The 17,683-nt window shown below is 32.7% G+C and overlaps 2 protein-coding genes across 2 annotated transcripts; both read left to right on the top strand.

Annotated features, from left to right (window-relative positions):
• Positions 1 to 10,979: 10,979 nt before the first annotated feature.
• On the top strand, positions 10,980 to 12,912 carry LOC120166290 (actin-depolymerizing factor 2-like). The gene is made up of 3 exons (XM_039175585.1): positions 10,980 to 11,127; positions 12,117 to 12,382; positions 12,473 to 12,912. Exons 1-3 carry the CDS (start codon positions 10,987 to 10,989, stop codon positions 12,621 to 12,623), a joined length of 558 nt encoding a protein of 185 aa, XP_039031516.1. The 5' UTR covers positions 10,980 to 10,986; the 3' UTR covers positions 12,624 to 12,912.
• Positions 12,913 to 16,473: 3,561 nt separating this feature from the next.
• Positions 16,474 to 16,960, top strand: LOC120166308. Its single transcript, XM_039175594.1, has one exon. It carries the CDS (start codon positions 16,569 to 16,571, stop codon positions 16,929 to 16,931), a length of 363 nt encoding a protein of 120 aa, XP_039031525.1. The 5' UTR covers positions 16,474 to 16,568; the 3' UTR covers positions 16,932 to 16,960.
• Positions 16,961 to 17,683: the final 723 nt, after the last annotated feature.

Here is a 17,683-nt window from a genome sequence, read left to right on the forward strand (position 1 = left end):
ATCCGTACTTTACCACCGTGGTACCAGTTCAGATAGAACCCTGCAAAGGCGCACCTCATGATCCGCACTTTGTCAAAAAGAGTGCTAGATCGATAATATTTAGAGAAAGAGTGTCTGACAAGTAATATTTAACTGTTAGGGTGATTTTTAGATAAAACTACCATATTTAGTCTTATCAGTTAAACTAATTATTTCGCCATTAAGTTGTAGTGTTAATTTTATTATGAACAAACATTAAACAAATTGTTTTGTCAATTAAATCATCAACATTTCATTTCGTAGTTAATTAAATCATTGATTTTTAAAAATTTAACAGAAATAATAACATGATTCGATATAATAATAACGAAAGTCTTTAAAATTTATACATTATATCAATTTGATAATTTATAATAATAATGATAGTTTTTAACCGGATGCACGATTGCTACATTTATATATTGACAAAGCACAAAACGTTTTTATGTCGAATAGACTCATCACCGATATAATAAGGGAATCTATCAACTTTTGGTATTGATATTTATTTATGGGATTAATATCAAAATAAGTGCTCAAACTATCTATTTTTCTTAAATAGATACCTAAAATATTTTTTTACTCAATCTGGTGTCAAACATTTTCTCCGTTACTATTTTAGGTACCTACATGTTAAGCGTCATTAAAAATTCTGTTAAATGACATGTATCACGTTCTGATAAATTTGTAATTTTTTATTTAAAATAAAAAATATAATCTTTTAAAAAAAACCCTAAAAAATTTCAAATCTTAAAATAAAACCTAAAACTTTTAAACCCTTGATTTTAATCTCTTTATCACTGTCAGCACCATCAACACTGTCAATTGACTAAACACCCAACGACATGTGACTGACCGATCAAAACATCAAATCCCCTTAAATTTATAAATTCCTAAACATAAATCATTAAACCTAATACCCAAGTCTCTAACCATAATCCCAAATTTATTGTTAAATTCAATCTAAAATATGTTGAAAACATTTTGATATTTCGATATAACAAATTAAGATAAATGAATTTTAAGATTTTCCAAAAAGATTTTCTAAGTATATTTGATATAATTATTCGAATATCAAAAATATTAATCCAAATCTTTCAAATGTCATTTTTAATCCTTACTCAAGTGTAAAATTAAGATTTAAACTTAAAATAATTTCAAAATAATTTTACAAAATATTTCGAACCATTTCAAAGCCAAAAATTCCAGATTGCTCAGAGGGAACCAATTCCCCCTGAATGGTTTGGTTCCGAGAATTCCAGTATGCTCGGAGGGAATCGATTCCCCTCAAGGGGTACCGATTCCCCCTGTTTAACGGTCGAAATATTTGAATTTTACACTTAGGGAACCGATTCCCCATGAGGGGGTACCGATTCCCCCCACGCTCCAAGCAGAAATATTAATTGTTTTCACACTTAAACGGCTCCAATAACTTCATTAATGATCCCCAACGTTCAGAAGTGATTCAAGGTGTATTTAAACAAGTTCTGAAGCCTTTGATCAAAAAATATATATAGAGAAACAAGAGAGAAAGCATCAAACACCAAGTTTATGCAAATCAAGTCAATTTTCCTTTCAATATTCACTTTACTTTCAAGAACACCATTTGTGCTCATTTGTAATTATTTTTTAGTGTTCTTTTCTCGTTCTAGAATTGTGCAAACAATCTACCTTTGTGAGGATTTCCTTGTAAGTTTGCAAATTTGTATTGTTCTCTTTGGGAGAGAGTGTTATCAAGAATTTGGGGTATAATTCTTAAGGGTTTGTAAGGTTACTTTTTATCCTCAAAAGAAAGACAAATTAATGAATTTGTGGAAAATCCTTAGTGTTGATAGCTAAGGTAATGGACGTAGACTTTGTTTGAGAAAGTCGAACCACTCTAAATCGCTGTGCAATCACTTTCAATTTTCTGCAAAAACTTACACCAAATTTTTAACTGCCAATTTACCCCCTCTTGGCCGATTCCGTCAATCAATTAACTCAACAATTGGTATCAGAGCTTGACTCATTTGAAGGTTTAACTGCCTCTTGAGTAGATCCGGGAAGAGTTAAATCGATAAAGATGGCGTCCACTTCCGGTTCATTCTCCATGGAAGAATCCAGACCAATTGGCGTGCCTCCACACTTCAATGGAACAAATTATCGTCGTTGGAAGAAGCTTATGATGATATTTATCCAAGCATTTGATATGGAAGCTTGGATGATGATCGATAAAGGATATTCTTCTCCTACAAATAAGGCAAAGAAGTGGAGTGATCAAGAACGGAAGAAAGCTCAACAAAATACAAAAGCTATGCACATGTTGTGTTGTGCAATTGATCCTAATGTATATAAAGGAGTTTCTTCTTGTTCAAATACCAATGAGATGTGGGATAAGCTTGAGGAGATCTATGGAGACAAGGAAGAAGAAGAACCAATAAATGTGATGTCTCTATTAGCTCTCACAGAGCCAAAGGTATCTTCTAACTCAAATAGATTAAATTCAAAATCTTTTAATGAGATACAATATGCTTATGATGAATTATTTTCAGAGTTTGAGACCATGAATTCCAAATACAATAAATTGATTTCTAAATTTATTGCTAAAAATGATATTCTTTTGAAAGCTAAAACAGACTTGAAAAATCAAAATGAAATGTTGAGAAAGGAGTTAGAGCTTTCAAAAATAAAATCTGAAAACTTTGAAAAAGAAATTTTCAAATTAAACAAACTTCTTCTAGAAACAAAAATGGATTTTGAAAATCAAAATGAAATCTTGAAGAAGGATTTAGAGCTTTCAAAAATGAAATTTGAAAGTATTGAAAAAGAAAATTTCGATTTGAAAGTTAAGCTTGAATATTTAACAAAAGAAAAAGATATCATTTTAAATAATTCATCTAGTTCAATAATGACAATATGTTCACATTGTCATTATCATGGTCATAAGGAACATACTTGTCCTTTAAAGAAAGTAAAACGATTTGAAATTAGACAAGTATGGGTTCCAAAAGGAACAAGAGGCATTGAAACTAATGTTCAAGGATCCAAAGCAATTTGGATACCAAAATCTACTTAAATGTCTCTTGTAGGTGTGTGGGAGCAATGTTGATGAAGATGATGATATTCAAGATGCTCTAGCCACACATGAAAAAGGAATGGGTAACCTCTAAACTTAATGTTTTTTATTTTATTTGGTTGCTCATTTAGTTTATGCATGCATGAGGTTTTAAATGTTTAATAATTCTAAATGATTATGTTTTGTCTCATGTATGTTGAAAAATATTGTATGATGAACATAATAATTTTTTGTAATGTTTTATAAACTCTAGTTCATCATATTAATTCTTGGTCAAAATTGTTTTTAAAATGTAATTGATATCTCTTTAACAATTGATATCGATTTTTCAAGAACTTTGGTTTTGTAAAATTTTGACCTTAAATTTTTCTTAATGATTATGTATAGATTTTTTTTAAAATATTATAAAGTTTTAATGCATAACATTTTCAAAAACTTTATGCATGTGCTCTTAATCTCGATTATCAGCATTGCATAATGTTTTGTATGTGAATGGATTAAAGCATAATCTGATTAGATGAATTTGACAAAAGATACAATGTCTTATTTTTAAATTAAGTGTTTGCAAAATTGATTGACATTGCATCTACTTTGATTATGCTTGTTGGTCATAGAATAGGAAACATTTACATGGTGCATTTAGATTCTATCAATATGACTAATTTATGCCTAGTTGCTAAGGATGAACATGATAGTTGGTTATGGCATAGGAGACTAGGACATGCTAGTATGAGTGTTTTGCAACGGTTAATTCAAGGAGACTTAGTAAGAGGGTTGCCTAAACTAAAATTTGATAATGATAAAATCTATGATGCTTGTGCTAAAGGAAAACAAAAGCAAGTTTCTTTTAAATCCATTAATGACGTATCAACTAGTAGAGTATTACAATTGATCCATATAAATCTTTTTGGGCCAACTAGGACTAACTAGGACTACTAGCTTGGGTGGAAAACAATATGCATTTGTCTTGGTAGATGACTATTCTAGATATGCTTGGGTTCTATTCTTAAGTACTAAAGATGAAGCATTAGAAAATTTCATCACATTTTCAAAAGTAATCCAAAACGAAAAAGGTTACTCTATCACTAGTGTTAGAAGTGATCATGTCACTGAATTTGAAAATCTTGGATTTAATGAGTTTTGTAATTCTAATGGTATTAGCCATAATTTTTCAGCACCTAGAACCCCGCAACAAAATGGAGTTGTTGAGAGGAAAAATCGAACTTTAGAAGAAATGGCTAGAACCATGCTTTGTGAAAATAATTTGCCAAAATATTTTTGGGCGGAAGCCACAAATACCGCTTGTTATGTTGTAAATTGAGTAATGATTACGTCAATTTTAAAGAAAACTCCATATGAAATTTTCAAAAATAAAAAGCCTAACATTAGCTATTTTCATCCTTTTGGATGTAAATGTTTTGTTTTAAAAAACGGTAAAGAAAACCTTGGCAAATTTGATGCTAAAAGTGATGAAGGAATTTTTCTGGGTTATTCCTTAAATTCTAAAGCTTATTGAGTATTTAATAAAAGAACTTTAGTTCTAGAAGAGTCTATACATGTTCTTTTCGATGATAATCTCCTTCCGATGAAGGATTCTTGTGCTAATGATGATATAGGTATTATAAATACAAATGACGTTAGACATGACGTTGGAGAATCATCATCAAAGGAAGAAACGAAAAATGAGAAAACTCATGATCCTCTCGAGAATCTAATCATTGAAGAAAGGGAAATATCTTATCCAAGAGAGTACAACTATGCCAACGATGATGAGATTATAGGTGATCCATCTAAAGGGGTAACAACTAGATCTTCTCTTAGAAATATTTGTAATTATGTTGCATTTATCTCATGCATAGAGCCTAATAATATTAAAGAAGCATTAAATGATGAACATTGAATTATGGCTATGCAAGAAAAATTAAATCAATTTGAGAGAAGTAAAGTATGGACATTAGTTGAAAGGCCTAGTAATAAATCTACTGTAGGTACTAGATGGGTATTTAGGAATAAGCTTGATGAAAGTGGTAATATAATGAGAAACACGGCTAGACTTGTTGCTCAAGGCTATACTCAAGAAGAAGGAATAGACTATGATGAAACATACGCTCCCGTAGCTAGTATGGAAGCAATTAGAACGTTATTAGCATTTGCATGTTTTCATGAATTTAAATTATATCAAATGGATGTTAAAAGTGCATTTTTAAATGGTTTTATAAAAGAAGAAGTGTATGTGGAACAACCTCCAGGTTTTGAAGATTCAAAATTTCCAAATCATGTTCTTAAATTGACAAAAGCGCTTTATGTTTAAAATAAGCTCCTAGAGCTTGGTATGAAAGATTGTCAAACTTTTTAATTGAAAAAGGTTTTTCAAAATGGAAGGTTGACACTAAATTGTTTTTAAAGCATAAAGGTAAAGATTTATTAGTAGTTCAAATTTATATTGATGATATAATATTTGGTTTTACTAATGATGTTCTTTGCCAAGAATTTTCCAAGCTAATGCAAAGTGAATTTGAGATGAGTATGATGTGGAAGCTCTCATTTTTCTTGGGACTCCAAATCAAGCAAAGAAAAGATGGCATCTTCATCAATCAAGCTAAGTACGTCAAAGATATGTTCAAAAAGTTTGGACTGGAAAATGGGAAACCTCATTACACTCCAATGAGCTCTTCTACAAAGCTTGACTTGGATGAAGGAGGTAAATGTGTGGATGTTAAATTATATAGGTCAATGATTGGTTATTTGCTCTATCTAGTTGCAAGTAGACCAGACATTATGTTTAGTGTTTGCTTATGTGCTAGATTTCAATCATGTCCTAAGGAATCACATTTACTAGCTGTTAAGAGAATCTTTAGATACCTTAAGGACACTCCTAGTTTAGGACTTTGGTATCCTAGAGACTCTAGCTTTAGCTTGCATGCCTTTTCTGATGCGGATTATGGAGGATGTAAATTAGATAGGAAAAACACCTCCGGTACTTGCCAATTCCTTGGAAATATACTGATTTCTTGGTTTTCAAAGAAACAAAATTTTATTACATTATCTACCACTGAAGCCGAATACATTTCAGCTAGTAGTTGTTATGCACAAGTTTTATGGATGAAACAACAATTTTTTTATTATGGAATTGAAGTAGGTACTATTCCTATCAAGTATGACAATACTAGTGCTATTTGTCTCACTAAAAATCCCATCCAACACTCTAGAACTAAGCACATTGAAATAAGACATCACTTCATTAGAGACCATGTCGCTAAGGATGATGTAGTTTTAGAATTTGTTGATACTTTGCACCAATTAGCGGATATCTTTACAAAACCTTTAGATAATGAAAGATTTTGGACACTTAGGAGAGAATTAGGTTTAACAGACCTATCTTCACTTAGTGTTTAAAATATTTTTTAGCACTTTTAAGAATAAATAAAAAATGCTTATAATGGTAATTTTTTATTGCATTCATTGCTATTAGTTAGGGGGAGTTTATGATTATTAGTGAAAATTATTTGTTTGTTCAAATGATGTTTAATGACAAATTTGATTGTTTGAACATAATTAATTTTTGAAATATGAGTTGCCAATACCAGTAGGATTAATTATTTTAGCACTATTGGATGTTTAAAATACATATTTTTTAAATATTTGGCAGAGGGAATCGATACCCCTATAAGGGAACCGATTCCCCCTTTGAATGGGAACCGATTCTACCCCCATAAGGGAACCGATTCCCCCTTTGAATGGGAATCGATTCCCCCTGTAGGGGAATTGATACCCCCATAGGGTTCTGGTTTTAACACGGGCAGAACCCAATATTTGCTCAAACCCTATCTTCTTTCTTAAACGTCGTTCATCCTCTCTTTCTCTCTAAATTTCCATTTTTGCCAAAATCTTCAAATACAAGTCGGAATTAGATCTTTCTTCAACTTCTAATCCTTGCAAACAACATCACATTCTCATAAAATCCAAATTTTCAAGGTAATATTTCAAAATCCTCTATTTCATTGATTTTTGAACCTAGGACTAGTTTTGATTAGTTCTAAGATGAACATTACATCGGGCATTGGTTATATGATGATTTTACAACCAATATTTTCACAATAGTTTTTCAAAACATTGCCCTTTAGAATTCGTTTTAGAGAAACTTGAAATATTGAGGACTCATTTGAGTTTTGGGTTTGATTATATTGCATACATGTGTTTAAATTTGCAGGTTACATATTCTATTCCGATTCTTAAACTATGTCGAATCCTAAACGACCTAAGACATTGTCTAGTCACTCAAGTCAAAACCGACCTCTTATTCCTCCACCCAATCCAAATAACCCAAATATGACCATTCTGAACTATTGTTTCACGTACCTGGTCGTAGACAAGATCTATATCATAGGTACCATACTTGTTTTGAGTCATATAAAATCCGGGAAGAACGTATCCCTTCGATTCAAGCTATAGAAGATATGGAATTCCAATATCTTCTTACTCTTAAATCCTATAAGTTTTATAAACTTTTTAAACTCAAACCTTTGGTTTATCATCAATTAGTCCGCATTTTTCTATTCTAATGGGGTATGTGTTCAAAACGAGCGTCGATATGAAATTATAGGAATTCGATCCTATCTTTTAGGACAATTCATTTTTATTGACTCCGGTATAATCGCTACCCATTTTGGACTAGATAACTCAGGTTTAATGAAAAGAGACTATGGATTCACCCTATAAGTCTAAGGATAATGAGAGTACCCTAAGAACTTATCGTGATAGATTCCTTCATTACATGATCTCTTGGTGGTTTAGACCATCCGAAGGTAGGTACTCCTCTCTTAGGAACATAGATATATGGTGGATATATTGTATCCAACATAAAAAGAAGAATTAATCTGCCACATATCATCTTTAGTGAGTTTCCATAAACATTATTCCTTCCAAGAATATAGAAACCTTGGTTTATGGTCGTCTCCTTAGTAATTTGTTTATCAAACTCGGTCTTAGGGTCTCTTCTGATATTCCTATCACTCTTCAAAACCAAATCAATCTTATTTCCTTGACGAAAGCAAGATGGAAAAAGGATAAGGAAACGGGCCAATGGATTTATCATCCCGAACTCAAAACTTTGAATTGTGAAACATTTTGATGTTCATGGATTGTTTTATTTTGGATGTTTGAATTTGATGGATAATTGGATATTTGAACTTACATGCTTATATATTTGGTTTGGTTTTAACTTTCATTTTGAGCTTAATGTTTATTTTTGCATCATTTACATATTAGTTGCATTATGACCAATTTTTGTCATTTCACATTATTTATGAATATTGAATTATGGAACTAATGGCTAACGTTTCTCTTGATTGTGATCTTAGCAGCTTAAGCTATATATATTTATCATCAATTGGCTAAATGATTTCAAAACCTTGTTTTAAAAGTCTTTTTGATTTAACAAAAAGGGGGAGAAATATTAAAGTGTTTTAAAGGGGAGAAGAGTTAGAGTAAGGGGGAGTAATTTCAAAACTTGATTTCAAAATCTTAAAATTACTAAAATGTTTTGTTATATCAAAAAGGGGGAGATTGTTGAAAACATTTTGATATTTCGATATAACAAATTAAGATAAATGAATTTTAAGATTTTCCAAAAAGATTTTCTAAGTATATTCGATATAATTATTCGAATATCAAAATATTACTCCAAATCTTTCAAATGTCATTTTTAATCCTTACTCAAGTGTAAAATTAAGATTTAAACTTAAAATAATTTCAAAATAATTTTACAAAATATTTCGAACAATTTCAAAGCCAAAAATTCCAGATTGCTCGGAGGGAACCGATTCCCCCCCAAGGGGGTACCGATTCCCCCTGAATGGTTTGGCTCCGAGAATTCCAGTATGCTCGGAGGGAACTGATTCCCCCCAGGGGGTACCGATTCCCCCCTGTTTAACGATCGAAATATTTAAATTTTACACTTAGGGAACCGATTCCCCCCACGCTCCAAGCAGAAATATTAATTGTTTTCACACTTAAACGGCTCCAATAACTTCATTAATGATCCCCAATGTTCAGAAGTTATTCAAGGTGTATTTAAACAAGTTCTGAAGCCTTTGATCAAAAAATATATATATAGAGAAACAAGAGAGAAAGCATCAAACACCAAGTTTGTGCAAATCAAGCCAATTTTTCTTTCAATATTCATTTTGCTTTCAAGAACACCATTTGTGCTCATTTGTATTTATTTTTGAGTGTTCTTTTCTTGTTCTAGAATTGTGCAAACAATCTACCTTGTGAGGATTTCCTTGTAAGTTTGCAAATTTGTATTGTTCTCTTTGGGAGAGAGTGTTCTCAAGAATTTGGGGTATAATTCTTGAGGGTTTGTAAGATTACTCTTTGTCCTCAAAAGAAAGACAAATTAGTGAACTTGTGGAAAATCCTTAGTGTGGATAGCTAAGGTAGTGGACGTAGACTTTGTTTGAGAAAGTCGAACCACTCTAAATCGTTATGCAATTACTTTGAATTTTCTGCAAAAGCTTCCACCAAATTTTTAATTGCCAATTCACCCCCTCTTGGCTGATTCCGTCAATCGATTAACTCAACAAAATATAATTAATTGAAGCATCAAGATGATGGGAAGAGCACATAATAAGGGAATGATAGGGAGAGCACCGATGAAAAGGAGGGAGAATGCAGTGGGGTGGGGTGTTGGAATTTTATAGTTTTTTTTAATTTAAAAAAATTTAAAAAAATTCTCAGAATTATCAGAACATTACACGTGTCATTTAACGGGGTTTTTAACAACGATTAACGATCGAGCACCTAAAATGGCAACAAAGTAAATGTTAGACACCTAAAATGGCAACGGAGAAAACGTTAGACACCTATTCGAGAAAAAATGTATAGTTTGGTCACTTATTTTAACATTAAACCTTATTTATTTTATTAAGGCTTAAAACCAAAATAAGTACCCAAACTATACCTCTTTTCCTAAATAGGTGCCTAAACTATTTTTTGACTCATTCTGGTGCCTAACGTTACAAACATTACCCATTTAAGTCCCCAGGCCGTCAACAGTGTTAATTCATTCGTTAAGTGACATGTGTCATAACCTGGTAATTTTAAGAATTTTATTTAAAACTAAAAAATATTAAAATTATATATATATATAAGAAAACACAAATTTTGAAATAAATTTAAAACTTTGAAAACATTCATTTCAACCCCTAAACCCAAGCCGATCATCGCCTTTTACCGTCGACGAAGCTCCACCCGACCTCCCCTCCCCCGAGGACCAAAACCCCTATGAAATCGTCATCGATCGATGGTCGATCAAAAATGAATCAACATTTTACACTTCATAAACCCTATAATGAAAATCACGATCATAAGCGATTCCGACGGCTAATTGAAGGAACTATGATGACATATGAGTAGGAGGATGATAAGGACTATACGGTGGCGGTGGTTGTAGCTGAAAAGGGCGGCGGCGGCGGATTAAAGTTAGGATTTGGGATTTTAGGGTTCTTTTATAATATAAGAAAAATTATTTTTTTTGTAAATATCATAATAGTTTTAATTTTTTAAAAATAAATTTCAAAATTACTCGATTATGACATGTGTTGCTTAACGGAGAAATTAACGTCATTGACGGCCTGGACACCTAAATGGGTAACGTTAGGCACCTGAATGAGTCAAAAAATAGTGTAGGTACCTATTTGGGAAAAACAGTATAGTTGTGCACTTATTTTGATATTAAGCCTTTTATTAAATTGTATAAAAAAGAGAGAAGAAACAGCGAAAAACTACAAAATTCAGACAGTCAATCGAAGAAGCCGCCGAATTTGTAAATCTTTAATGATCGTGACGTGGCAGCATATAATTAGAGGATGGGATGTCGCGCACGATTACTTAGCGTGGAATAAAAGCAGAAAATGAATTTCCGCTGCGGCAGCAGGGTCGCCGAAATAAAAGGACCCTTAACCTCACATCTCATCATCGGAGGAATTTTCTTTCTCTATATTTTATCACCCATTTCCTTCTCCGTCGATCTCGATCGTTATCCTCGCAAGATGGTAATATTTCAGCCGCCTATTTTTTTTTGTATTTCTAGTTCATCTTTTAATTGAATTTAAATCTTTGAATCTGTAGTTTATTACTGATGATCTTGGATCTTCACTCATTGTGTGTTTTATCGGTTGATTGATGATCTCCTTCTTCAAGCTTTCTCACTTGAAATGTTTGGAGGAAAATTTTCTTCCTTCGACTGATTTATCTGGTAGTTTTTTTTTCCGGTTTCTAAATCCTAGGGTTTCAAATCTGTAGTTTGTGCTTTGATGATGCGGTTTTTCTTGGCCCGATTTTATGTTAATGGAATTAGATGAAATGTAGCTGATCTTGATTCTAGTCTGGTTTGCAGCTTGATTCTGCTGGATTTGATTTTAATCTAGTACGTTCTGATATTTATTCTTTGGTTAGTTGATTTTCAACTGTTTTTTTTCTTTTTGATGTATTGATATGTTCATCCAATTTCTTAAACCTTTAATTTGGATTTTTCGACTGTTATTTTCTCGGCCATTGTCTTTTTAACATTGACGCTTCATTGCCAAGCCCCTGTGTATTTTATTTTTGAGTGTTTTCGAAGTAGTGTAATAATTAATACTGCTATATCCGGGGGAGACGCCATCAAACTATTTAGGGGGTCTAAATTGGTTTTTGGGGGTTGGGGTGCAAAATGTAGTTTCACTTATAATTTAATGATTTCCCATAGCTATTTACCAGGACGATGTTCTCAGCGCATAGTTTTGTTTGCCAACATAGGTGGCAGCTGAAATAGATCTGGTTAGAAGTTAGAACCTTCTGTAAAGGGTATCTGAATACGGGTTTTGTTCTTTTTTGTCATCCTCTGCTTTGGTAGGGCTATACTATGATGGTAAAGGGTATGGGAGTAGTTGATTAGCACTTGGTATGGGGTTCTCCATCCTCTATCTTCTTTATATAATGAAACATTGGGCTTGCCTCAGATATTTGATGTTCTTTTCATGTGATATTGTCGTAAGTTCAGGCCAACGCCGCATCAGGAATGGCTGTGCACGATGACTGCAAATTGAAGTTTTTGGAGCTCAAGGCAAAAAGAACCTACCGCTTCATTGTTTACAAAATTGAGGAGAAGCAGAAGCAAGTTATTGTGGAGAAGCTTGGTGAGCCAACTGAGAACTATGAGGATTTTACTAACAGTCTTCCTGCTGATGAATGTCGATATGCCGTGTATGATTTTGAATTTCTAACCCCAGAGGGTGTCCCAAAGAGCAGGATATTTTTCATTGCATGGTAATACAAGCTTCTTGATCACCTGAATTATCTCTACTGACGGGTATATTTTATGTTTGCCTTCCATACTTATTATGTTGTCTTTCAAAGGTCTCCTGATACATCAAGGGTGAGGAACAAGATGATATACGCAAGCTCCAAGGACAGATTCAAGAGAGAATTGGATGGAATTCAAGTGGAACTGCAAGCAACAGACCCGACTGAGATGGGTCTTGATGTAATCAAAAGCCGCGCTAGCTGAATATCGATCTTTCAGGCTGTGCAATGGGGGCTTCCTCTAGCTATCTTTACTTGATTGAAATGTTTATAAGTTGTGGACTGGTGAACTCGGATAATTAGGATTGTCAATTTCTGAGTTTTTCAAGATGAACCTGTGCTTCCTGGGTATGTGTTTTGTTTTCTATAGAACCTAAAAGTTGGGTGTTTTTGTGTAATGTATTCTCTTCAAGCTAATATGCAACTGTTTGGTAGGGGGTATGCAAACACTTCATTTCATTTATAAGTACTTTAAATATTGGCCCTTCCTTGCCTATTGTTTTGGGGTGTTTTAGGTTGTGCTTTCATGGTGTCCAAGTCACTGGGTTTTTGCCATTACATTACGTGTTTAGGGAGTCGATTACTGTTCTTTCGCTCAATTCCTGCATTTTATGCTATCAAACTTATACTCAATCATCAAGTGGGTACGGGGATGGATCGAGGGACGGATGGTCGTCTTCTGAAAATTTAAAATCACTGTATATTTTAGATTTTTTTATGCATTTTCTATTGAAAATCTGTCTTAAAAATTTTTAAGTATATTTTTTCCTTAAAATTTTAAAAGTTCGCATCTCTAATTTAAAATTCTACGTCTATCCTTTAGGACCTTCATCATTTCCCGGTAGATGCCCCGCTAGTACTGTGAATTCTTGAATTTAACATTGATTATGTAATAGAGTTGGTATTAATATGCATAAGTGTTTACGTCACTAATTTTGCTTTTTGTAGATAAAATCAAATTTTACTATCAATTCTCGCACATTTGAAATGACTGCATTTTGGAACCTCTTTTTTTTTGCTTTAGTTTCGAGGAATTTAGTTTTATTTTTTATTTATAAATAAAATTTGAGGAATTTGATTTTATTCATTTAAGTTAATATTAAAATTCAATTATGATATTCTTAAACATTTGTAAAATATTAAATTATTGTTATAAAATTGTGAACTTAAGAGAGAGATATAAAACACAACATGAGAGGGAACAAACTTTTCCATTGCTTATCAAGTGTACTTGTATATAGTCACAAATTTTATCAAGTGTACCTGTGTATAATCACAATTTATAAGATTTTAATTGGCATACGAGGAAGATGAAATTTATTGGATCAGGGAGATGAAATGTGAAAGGATTAGTCATAATGGATATGCACATCATTCACAATATCCTTCTTTGAATGTCCATGGTAAAATGTGTTTCATTACAATTTAACAAAAGATTGTTATGACTTGATTATATATACACGGTTTATGAGATACATACTCTCTAAAATAATTTAGAAGTACTCTAAAGCTCGACTGAATTTTTTAGACTCCCTCAATTTGGCGATAAGCCCCTCGAATTGGCACCTAAGAACTTGTTAATAGAAACAATTTCTGAACGCTAAGCTTATGAGCATAGTGCCACACAAATAACTCTACTATACTACATATGTTCACCAAATGAGTATGCTAGTAAGTATAGTCATGAACCAACGAAATGTATCAAAAATCGTAGGGGTAGTTCGGAGTTTCATAATATTGTAGTAATATCGACATATAGCTAAAGTGCCTTAGCACTAGTACTAAAGTTCCTTGGCACTAATACTAAAGTGTCTTGGAACTGATACGAAAGTGCATTAGCATTGCTACTAAAGTGTCTCAACATTGATTCGAGTACATCCGAATATTGTCACATATATGTATATTATATGATCGTCTTACATACAATTGGCTCTGGTGTTCTAATCTTTTTTCTAGTGTCAAACAAGGCATAAGTCCTATGGAATATAATGTTCTTATGCTAACCCACAATTATTTAATATTTTCACTTGTAAGCTTTTAATTTTGGGTTTCAAGCCCTTAGACGTCTCATTCGAAACCTTTAAGTAACCAAAAATTTGACCCCTTTTTAGTCATGATGGTATTGATACTCAACTTGTAGTATCAGTACTACTCATTTATGGTATCGATACTACCCCACGTATCGGTACGCAAATCACATTTGATATTTTTAAATTGACTTTTAGTATCAATACCCCTGTATGGAGTATCGATACTTCTTCCTTAAGGGTATGACACCCCTATGAATATTGGTTCCAAATTCGAATTCGATGTTTAAAAATCTCCATCCAGTATTGATACACTTACCTAGGGTATCAATATTGTCCTAGTATCAGTACTAATTTTAAATTTTGGAATTTGAAACTAACCCTTGTTATTGATACCATGCCTTTTGTATCGATGCCCTAAGAATAATATTGATACCCTATGAATAGGGTATTGATACCACTTGACCAAAATCCCGTGACTTTGACCTTTCAAACGAAGAATAGAGGACTATTCATCTAATATCTATATTCTAAACCCAAAAAACTCTGTTTTTTATGCACAAGTCACTTCAACTCATACCCAAAGTCTTCCTAAGGCCCTCAGACGTTATTTAAAGTTTATGAGAGTTTAAGGGGGTTATAATATGTTATTTCCATGCATGAGTAACATAAAGACACCCTATTTCCCTCATGAACACAAATATACTAATTATGCTTCATGTACTCGTACCAGCAAGAAATTACACATAGTGATCTGCAAGCGTTATAAAGGAGTTAGGAGTGTGTTACTTCGACTCTAGTTGTTAGAAGACACCTCAAGATCACCCAAGAACAAACTTCTTCTTACTCTTGCTTTTGGAGTTCTTTCCAACTTCTTTCACTAATCAAAAGCAAGGAAATCTATTACTAACTCACCTAAAAACTTAAAAGGAGTATAAACATGATTCTTAACCCCTATAAACAGATTGGAATCATCTTAGAGCCCTAAAATCCTAAACTTTTCTAAACCCCTACCATGACCATACCTTGAAATGGTGGACTTGAAAGGATGTTTTAGGGGAGGAGATTATCGTCCTTACCTTCACAAATCTGGTCTAGCAACGTTGACAACAAAGTTTTCACCTTTTGAAACTTACAAGAGGAAGAAAACAAGGGAAGCATGCCCTTTCCAACGTGTGACCTCACTCAAATAAAATGGAGATTAACTTTTTTTTGCAAACAAGGGTTGTTTACCTCTTTAGTCCCTCTTCATCTAGTCACAAATCAAAAACACCCCTTTTAATATCTTTTGGGCTTAAACAAAGTCCAAATCAAGCCCAACTCTTAATGATGGTATATTATATTCACTCAAAGCCCACTCAGTTCAATCTAAAACTACTATCCTGATATTCAGAGTATTACAACTCTACCATCTTAAAATGAAATTCTGTCCTCAAAATTTATCTGAATATAAAAAATACAGGTATTGCAGTTGCATAGACATACACCCATTTGAGCAACCTTCTCAATGGCCTTGTGAGCATTTTTTGTGTTTCTCTCTTTATCCCGTGCTACCGACAATTAGTAAAACCCAATCTTGAACTACAACAACAACCCAAAACAGATCAATCATCACTTTATCATACATAAAATTTAAAGCATGATTTGGTGTTTCAATGTTTCTTCTTCTTTTTATTTATAGATTTTGGGGTTACAATGTTTTTCTTGTTATTGAAATGAGTTTTTGGACTTTTAATCCCAAAAGGTATTATATATAAGTGCAAAAGTTGGATTATATTTTTTAATGTCAAACCAGACTTCTATAATTGGAATAACACAAGAGATCAAAATCGAATTTTTTAACCAATGACCCAAATCGAATAAATTAAAAAACAACCCAACAAAATCTCTTGGATTGATGGAGTAGTTTCTTGGGGTCCAACTAAATCAAAACTAAAAAAGTCCAAACATTCTTGGAGTTGGTCTCTTTCACTCCATCTTCTCCTCTGAGGTTTCAGCTCAACGAAACCCCGCCAATCCCAACCAAAAAGTAGTTGAAATTAGGTCCCCTGCCTTTTTTACTCTCATAAAAGAACCCTCCCATTTCCATAACCTCTCTTAGTCTTCCCACGATCCCAATAAAAATGATCCCATCTTTTCTCACATCACTGCTTCATAGCCTCACCTTACGGTGGCCGGTGCTCCTCTACGCCGCCACGTGGACTGTTATTCTAACGGCGATGGTGGCGGTGGCGTCGTTCTCCCCGGAAGTGGCCTTCGTCTCCGCCATATCTCAGTCGTCTTCCTTCTCTAAAGCTTGCGGGATTGAGGGGATGCTTAGAGTTCCGATGGACGTGGCGGGAGAGAGATTGTGCTTGCCGGTTCATCTCTTCGGTAAGTCCAAGATTGATTGGATTATTCCGCCGGTTTTCGCCGCTGTAGTTGTTACTGGGTCGGCTTGGGTGGTCCGTGGCATGGGCTTGTGGGAATTCGACGAGGCCAATTGATTTTCTGCTGAAATTCATAGTTTTGTTTTAATGTATTTTTTCTCTTATTTTTACTACACTTATTTATAATTAATAGAAACAATAGAGTATATTTTTTATTAAGTTAAAGTGATTATAAAGTAGTATCCGTTTTAAATACTTTCAATCATTAAAAATGAACGTTTGATCATCCTGCTACAGTCGTTGAGCTTGAATCTGCGACATCTAAGAATAACAATAACTCTTGTAATCACTGAGATAAATTAACTCATGTTAAAACAATAGAATATAATAAATGAATTGAATTGTAATTAATTAACGGATATTTCATTGCTAGGAAGTGATATTCAAGATATTTCACCTTCATGTCTGATAAATATAATTATTGTATATAATATGTTAAAATAGTGGTATTATATCAATAATAATGTTAATAGTTTATAAAACAATTAAATTTAGTTTTAGTATCATATTACAGTTTATATTATAAAATTTAATTTACAGTTTAAAGAATTATCTTATATATAATAAAATAATAGTATATGTATATTTATTGAATGTGGAAATAACAGTGTATGTATATATTGAATGCGGAAACAATGTTATAATTAAATATAATAGTACAATTAGAGTAATGTTATAATATTAGGATTTATTATTTATAGTAAAAAAGAGAAAAATAATAAGATGAGAGAGAGAAAGAGAATAGTCTGTGTATTATAAGCTTTACAAAGTTAATTATTTATAGGATTACAATTGTTGTGTGTTAACAT

This window comes from Hibiscus syriacus, unplaced genomic scaffold (assembly GCF_006381635.1).
Source record: "Hibiscus syriacus cultivar Baekdansim isolate YM2019G1 unplaced genomic scaffold, ASM638163v2 tig00002942_pilon, whole genome shotgun sequence".
Lineage (NCBI taxonomy): Eukaryota > Viridiplantae > Streptophyta > Magnoliopsida > Malvales > Malvaceae > Hibiscus > Hibiscus syriacus.